Source organism: Syngnathus acus, chromosome 12 (assembly GCF_901709675.1).
Source record: "Syngnathus acus chromosome 12, fSynAcu1.2, whole genome shotgun sequence".
Classification (NCBI taxonomy): domain Eukaryota; kingdom Metazoa; phylum Chordata; class Actinopteri; order Syngnathiformes; family Syngnathidae; genus Syngnathus; species Syngnathus acus.
Genome location: NC_051097.1, coordinates 12,070,813 through 12,078,075, shown reverse-complemented (window position 1 = coordinate 12,078,075; position 7,263 = coordinate 12,070,813). Strand labels below are relative to the sequence as shown.

The 7,263-nt window shown below is 56.5% G+C and overlaps 1 protein-coding gene across 2 annotated transcripts; it reads right to left on the bottom strand.

Annotated features, from left to right (window-relative positions):
- Positions 1-304: 304 nt before the first annotated feature.
- Positions 305-5,877, bottom strand: scarb1 (scavenger receptor class B, member 1). 2 transcript variants are annotated; one of them, XM_037266729.1, is made up of 13 exons: positions 5,686-5,877; positions 3,551-3,711; positions 3,307-3,448; positions 3,040-3,243; positions 2,864-2,959; positions 2,603-2,718; positions 2,342-2,508; positions 2,035-2,153; positions 1,554-1,627; positions 1,387-1,438; positions 1,138-1,287; positions 892-955; positions 305-665 (listed from the first exon to the last, which is right to left on the bottom strand). In XM_037266729.1, the coding sequence occupies exons 1-13, from the start codon at positions 5,803-5,805 to the stop codon at positions 658-660; spliced, it is 1,473 nt and encodes a 490-aa protein (XP_037122624.1). In that variant the 5' UTR covers positions 5,806-5,877; the 3' UTR covers positions 305-657. The 2 variants fall into 2 exon arrangements, with proteins under 2 accessions (XP_037122624.1, XP_037122625.1); XM_037266730.1 differs by lacking the exon at positions 5,686-5,877 and adding an exon at positions 4,554-4,929.
- Between the last annotated feature and the right edge of the window lie 1,386 nt (positions 5,878-7,263).

The following is a 7,263-nucleotide window of genomic DNA, read 5'->3' as shown; positions in this document are numbered from 1 at the left end:
AATTGGTTCCTGCCCAACGACACTAGTATTTGCAAGACTGATGTCGTATATCGAATACTTAATGAGCCGCAAACGAGTGAGTAGTAGTTCCTTCCTTGTTGCGGGATGAGTGCGACACAGCGCCACCTTGTGAAAGCAAGGGGAACGGCTCCGGTCACAATACGAGGCACACCTGACGTTATTACGCACAGGAACCTTTCATCAAGTCCTTGTTTTTCATGGGCTCGGAGTTACAAGCTGTGCCAGTATCTGATAACACGGGCAAATTTCATCTTGTGCACATTTGACAAATCATGAAGGCAACTTGCGGCATCGTCACGACGACGTTTATTGTTGCACAAACGCGCGTGCTGTAATCCATACAAAAGGAACCGGAAATCTCATAGCCCCGGCCCCGAAACAACTTTCAAAAAGTCAAAGGAGCAGGTGAGGCGGTTGCGTTTCATCACCGTGACCACGGTCTCAACACTCGCCATATAAAAAAGGATAACGTCGCCCAATCGCCCGCTCCAATTTATGCTCGTTCCCACGGAGACAAAACAAGGTCGGGCGTCAGTCAGGGTGCCGGGAAGTGAATGCCACGCGCGCGCGTGCGTGCAGGTCGTAGCGGCCGTCTGGGCTGGGCGGGCGCTTCTCAACGCGTTGCCGCCGTCAGCTTCACTCGTCTATCAAAAACAACACAGCGGCTGTGAGGGGGGGATCTGCGTTCCCAAAGCAGACGAAATCCAATTTAGTTTTCTTCTGCCCATATACGCCACACGTGCGTTTGAAGCCCTTTGGGATTGCAGTGGCTGGCGTTAGGGGGAGGGGATGACACGGGCATCGCAAAGCGCAGCGGCAACGCATGCCGCAAACTCCAACCTACGTGTGTGTGTGTGCGTGCGTACCCACCTGAGTGTCCCCGCTTGCTTTTCTGCGGGGCGCCATTGCCGTGAGCCAGATCTTGGCAGGCCACCTGTAAGACGAGCGCAGCGTCTCAGACATGGGAAAAACGGGACGGGACCTTCGTGGAGCTAGGGGAATGGGGAGGACGTACGATGGACCGGGGGTGGGGTGGGGTGGGGTGGGGGGGTGCTACAATCGGCCTCGGCGCGATGCTCACACACATCAGCCAAAGCGCCAGACGGCCGGGCCTACCTTGCGGCTCCTGTGCCAGACGACAGCGGCGACGGCGGCGGTGACCAGTCCGAGCGTGATGAAGCCGTACTGCGTGACCTCCATGACGGCGGGCAGCACCACCAGGTTGGTATGGAAGGTGTCCAGGACGGGCCCGTCCATGTAGCCGCTCTGAGGACGGCGAGCAGACAAACTCTGGGTAAGAAGGCCGGGAAGCGGCATCAAGCGGGCCCGCGATTCCCGTGGCCCTTTACGCGCTGGCTCACCCACCTCCTCAAACCAGATCATGGGCATGACGGTCTCGGGGATCTTGCCCGTCTCGCTGCCAAGAGAGGCGGCCGGGCGGGAGAGAAGAAGAGGAGGAAGAATGGCGGGGGTTAGGCTTTGTGGTCAGCTCGCAAACAGGAACAAGAAAAGCACTCGGGGAAGGCGCCTACGTAATTCCTGACACTCGCTTGACGTAAAGGTTGAGCTGCAGGCGGATGGACACGTTGAGCGGGACGCCCGTTTGCTGCAAAGACAAAAGAAGCACAGCGGCGGGCAGGCCGAGGCGCCAGCCGTTAACGAGGCGCGCGGGACCCGCAAAGCCGCGCATACACAAAGCCGCGCATACAAAGAGCGGAAGGCCTGCGCCCGTGCGACATCGCCACTTCCTGTTTTCACACTCCAATCGCCGTCTTTGAATGGTCAGCGAGCGTGTCCGCTGTTATCCAATGAGCTTATCTGCCAGCCACTTTGGTCAACAGTCACGGGCGGCCGTCTTTTATTGTGCTCGTTGTCAGAAAGGTGCTGGTGAACTTTGACCTGCGCCCCTTCGCCAAACTATCTTTAGTAGCGACGCCCACACTAAACACAAAGTCTGCACCGCCACATGCCCCCCCCCCCATAAAGTTTATCTGGACAAAGATAACAACTCACCGGGTGGATGTCTATGAAGAGTCCGTGCTGGTCCTCGGTGGGCTGGAGCCCGTGCACAAAGTCCAGCAGGACAGGGTCAGCGTTGAAGAAGTGCGGATGCGAAATGAAGACGGGAGAATCTGAGAAAAACCGACAAAGAGACGGACAGCGTCAAAATGTCACGTTTGCTGCCTTTCTCTTTTCACGTATGTCATGGTAACTTTTTGATTTGCGCCAGCCATCCTGCAAACAACCCAGCTCATTTGCATTTTGGGTTCTCAAATTGCCATCCGGCAAACGACGTCCCCACCCGAGAACTACTACTGACTGTGGCGGCAGCTGCTGACGTTGAGCAGACCCGACTGGCGGCAGGGGCAGAATCCCTGGTTGGGGGCGTAGTCGCTGCCGTTGGCGAAGAGCGTCTTGGGCGCCACGTAGCGGTACAAGGGGATGCCCTTCATGCTGCCCGCCCGTTGGTACACCAGCTCCATGGACCTGCCGGCGACAAGCGGAGCGTGGCCAAAAACGGGCTGGGAGCCAGCCCACGACAGGGTTGAAAAGGGTTGGAGTTAGGCGGCAAGGCGGCAACCTGCACGCGTCGGGGCTGTAGAAGGCCAGCGTGGAGTCTCGGGTCATGAAGGGCGGCCACATCTGACCCGCCGTGCCGTTGATCATGTTGCACTGAGGTGTCCGCCAGTAGCTCAGCTGACAAGAGACAAACACGCCAGCGAGCGACTGTTGTTGCACAGGCTGAAGGTTCAAAACGTAGTCGAAGCCAGCGCAAGGCTGGAAAGCTTCACGCGGGTGAAAGCAATGCAAGATGCGACACCAGGATGCTCTTTGACCTTACCTCAGTGAGGCCGTTCCAGGAGTCCACCCTGTGCACGTTGCCAATGTCGTCCTGACCCGTGAAGACGGTGAACAGGCCCGTGTTGGAGTTGTTGAACTGCACAACGGGCGGGGCGGAGCGTCGGTCACTGGTGCCGGGCCGGGCCTCCGCGCGCGTGCGTGCCGGTGGCACCTCACCTCGCTGAAGAGTCCAAACTTGCCGGAGGAGGGCAGCGTCCGAGGCAGGTACTTGTTGAGGAAGTCCACCAGGCCGCTGTCGTAGCCCCACATGAGCTCGCCCACCGTCTTGGTGAGGAAGGGGCCCTCCTTGAACGACTTGAAGGTGGCGCTGATCAGCAGTCGCAAGGCAAACGGGAGGTTCTCCATCATCACCGCCGCGCCCTGAATGAGACGGGCAGGGTGTTAGTCGGCTCAAGTCCACGCCCCTTCCAACGCGCCACTCACCAGCACCAGCATGTTGGGGATGGTGACCACGTCAGACTCGTTTCCGGCCGACATGCCGGGCTCAAAGAAGTAGCGCCGGTACTCTAGGTAAGTCACCGTGTTGTTGGCGTGGAACGTGATGTTGTCCTTTTGGCAGCGCTTCCTGCGTGTCAAGGTCACGGGTCGACGTGGGGTCAGGCCGTGGCGTCACGTCGGAGGGTTAGGGCAAACCAACAAACAAACAAACAAAGGTAGCCACTCTGACCTGTACACGTAAGGGCCTCGCTGCTCCAGCATGGGCTTCTCACCGTTCAGGACCTCCTTGGGGTTGAGGACGTGGAAGAAGTAGACGGACATGTAGAACGGCACCGGGATGTCCTTCCACATGCGGTACGTCATCTGGTTCTGCGGGTCGATCACCGTGTTCTGCGCGCACCACACGCTTTGGGTTTGACGCTTGCTTTCATGCCCGCCGTACACTTTTGGATCGGTCGCAGTCTCGTGGACGCCGACCTTGCGGCGGATCCACGATATGGGCGGGTGGGGCGAGACACGCCCGCTACGGCAACTAATCTAAATGAGCTTATCGGACATGATGAACGGAGGGAGATAAGCAAGCAAGCAAACAACTCCAGAGGGTTAGGGTTCGTCTTACAGCGGTACGTGGCACATTGATTGAAAATAAAGTGAAGGGTCTCCTCAAAATAACCAAAAGTTCTTCCATCAATTTCAATGAGAGTTTCGAAGCATTCTCTTTTCTTTCAGAAAACATTTCCTTTTGTTTTGGATTCTCCATAGCTGTGTGTGCTTCCCAAATGTTGACTTTGAGACTAGGTTCCTTGACTTGTTTCTTTACTTATTTTGCATATGCATAAAATGGCACGTGTTTTCTTTCGGATCATTGAAGACATCAAGTGTCTATTTCAAAAGCAAAATGATTCAGTGGAACGCCGTTGTCCCCTACTCCCTACCGGCAGAGAAACAAACTTCTTGCTGACTGACACATCGCATCGCATCCAATTCCGATGTCCATTTTAATCATCGCCTGCACGGGAGCATTTCAAGCAAAATGTGGAACGATCACGCACTGACAAATGCACCTTGACCCGGTCGAAAGGAATGCAAAGAAAAAGGTCGAGGCGAATTGCGCGTCGGAAGCCCTCCGAAGTTTGGGATTGACTCGTTGCGTTCACGTGCCGTCGGGCGGCCGGACGTTTCCCCCTCTGCGGCGGGCGGCGTTCAGTTTCCGTAGGGAACGCGGGACTCACCTTGACGATCTGCTGGTCGATGATGAGCGGACCCACGATGGCCAGGATGGTCCCGAAGACCAGCGCGAGAACCCCTGCGACCACGAAGCCCACCGCCACTTGCCTTTTGCACGCCGCCATGCCCGCACTTGCTCTTGTTATTTTCCTTGGAGCTGACTGTTAGCCTGCTAGCAGCCTCGCGGGCCGGCTAAAGAAACGTGCGCTTGAGCGCGGAGCTCGTCTCGAGTGCTCGTCAAGTCCTCCCACCAGCCACTTTTCTTACGAACGAGTTTGAGGTGCTCGTCCGTCGCCATCTCATTTATAGCCGGCCAGCCGCGGCAACCTCACGGTTGTGTTGGCCGCGCCCCCCCCCCCTCCTTCGCGCGAGGCATCCTGGGAAATGGAGTTCACCACGCTGCGCAGCCGCGTCTCCTCTCCGACCAAAAGCTAATTCAGTGGTTCTTAACCGGGGGTGCGAGAATGCTTCCTAGGGGGTGCGAGGATACCCTGGGGGAAATTTACAATTTTTCAGGGATAATGGTGGGATAACCGAAAAAAGTGAAAAATTCTGGAAATCAAGAAGTCATTGTGTTAATTGGCATGCTAATTAAGCCTTATAGCTGTAAAGTAAACCAATTATTATTATTATAATTATTTAGGGTTAGGGGTGCGAGAACTGGTAGATGAATTGAATGGGGTGCGAACAAGGAAAAAGGTTAAGAACCACTGAGCTAATTGGACCAATACGCTTGCTCACTTGGAATTGTATATTCAGAAATGTGGAGTGACGAGTAAACGCGCACCTTTTAGCTGTCCTCTAAATCAACATTTTTCGAGCTATATTGTCTTCATTTGGACAAGTATTTGATATATTCACACTCCAGGCAAAGAAGAGAAGTTCTATAGATTCAAAGCGAGTTCAATGGCGTCCTTAGAGACCCGATCCATTCCTCTTTTGCTGCGGATTTGCCGCTTTAGTTGGACTTTTACCAAACTTTCCCTTGCACGAATGTGGCAATTAAATCTCGAAGCGAAATTTGCCTTGCCAGCACCCCGAACCTTGAGAGTAGTAGAGAGTAGCCGCACCCGATCTGATGGGCGGGGGGTTCTCTACCCCCCCCCCCCCCCCCCGCACGCACCCTCGCACGCATACCTTGATGATCTGATCGTTCATGACGGCCCGGCCCACAAAAATGAGAATAACTCCGGACAGTGCGGTGAGAATTCCGGCCGCCATGAAGCCCAACGCCACCTTGGACTTGCCCACGGCCATGTCGGAGGGATGCGATGGAGATCCGGAGATAGTTGCGGCGGAGGACGAAGTCGGTGTCCGGGCGGGCGTCGGGCCGTCATCTTTATAGGGACGACGTCGTGGGCGGCGGGCAGGCCGGCCCCGCCCCGCCCCCGACATCCTGCGAGGGAAAGCCACCTCCAACTTGTCTTCAAGATTCTCTCGCCCGAAAAGGAAACCTTGCTTTCAAAACGGCTCATTGCTATTTCTCGAGCGCAGTAAATGGAAAGATTTCGTGCGTTCTATCTTGAACGTTGGAAATCAAATCCCTGCGGTTGCTTTCTGGCGGCGCGGCGCGGCGCGCGTCTGGCCTTTCGCACGCACGGCGTCGGCGAGCACACCGTGCACGGGTGCATGCGCGTGCAGCATGTGGTGAAATGCGCTGCAGTAAAAAAACAACAACAAAAACAAGCAGCGGTCGTCTTCCCTTTTTCTCTCATTGGAAGGAAGGAAGTCACATTGTAGTCAGCTGCAGCAGAAAATGCCTTCGCAAGCAAGGCTTTCTTCCTGGCGATTGCGGCCATATGTTGCGCTGACGTGGGCAGAGCCCCGCTCCACGTCCCTCGCATGCACGCACGCAGGTGGCTCCGGTTGACACCAAGGCCGCTTGTCAAACCTCGCTCATGGCCTGGCCATGCACGAGCGCAGCTCCCACCAAATTGCCCATTCAAGTGTGCCCGCTATGTTGACAACGACCACCAGCAATGGGTGGGTGCGACACGTGTGGCTGTCCTCGGTGCCTGTCGTCAGGCCCGCATCTCCGCCATTTGGACGCATGTCTCCATCAAGCACTTTCTTGACATCAGTCGTCGGCTTGCATCCAAACGACAGCTGGCAGCCGAGGAGAGTAAGGGTTAGAGCGCCCACGTCACGAGCGCCTCGTTTGGGCAGCGCCCCGCTTGGGCAGCGCGGGCCGGTTGTCATCGCCGCGCCGTCGGATGGACAGAGGTCACGGCGGGCGACGGAAGCGGGGCCCTCGGGTACGTGGCGCCGAGCTGAGACGCCACCGGCCCTACGGCGGCCGGCCACGTGCTTCCGGCCGGCAAGAGCGCACGCACAAAAGGGTCGAGTGTGCGCCAGCGCAGCCCCACCTCAGCGTCTTTCTCCACGGATGCGCCGCATTTGACGATGAAGGGCTCCTCTCTTGGCCGCCGCGCACATGACGGTCGGCGCGCTCGCTCATCTGACACTGCGGCAGGAAGGCCAGTGCCACCGCTCCCGGGCTTGCCTGTTTGCCTGCCTGCCTGCCTGCCAGCCAGCCTGCTTTCATCCTTGCTTGCTCAACTCAGATATTCATACAGTCCAGTCACTTATGGTCCACCTAAAGGAATCATCTGCCCATCGGACGAAAACTTTCGGAAAAATTGCCGTTATGTCAATTTTCTTTAGCGTTCATAGCTTTGTGTCATTGGGCCTAAAAAATGCACCGCTTACCAAGCG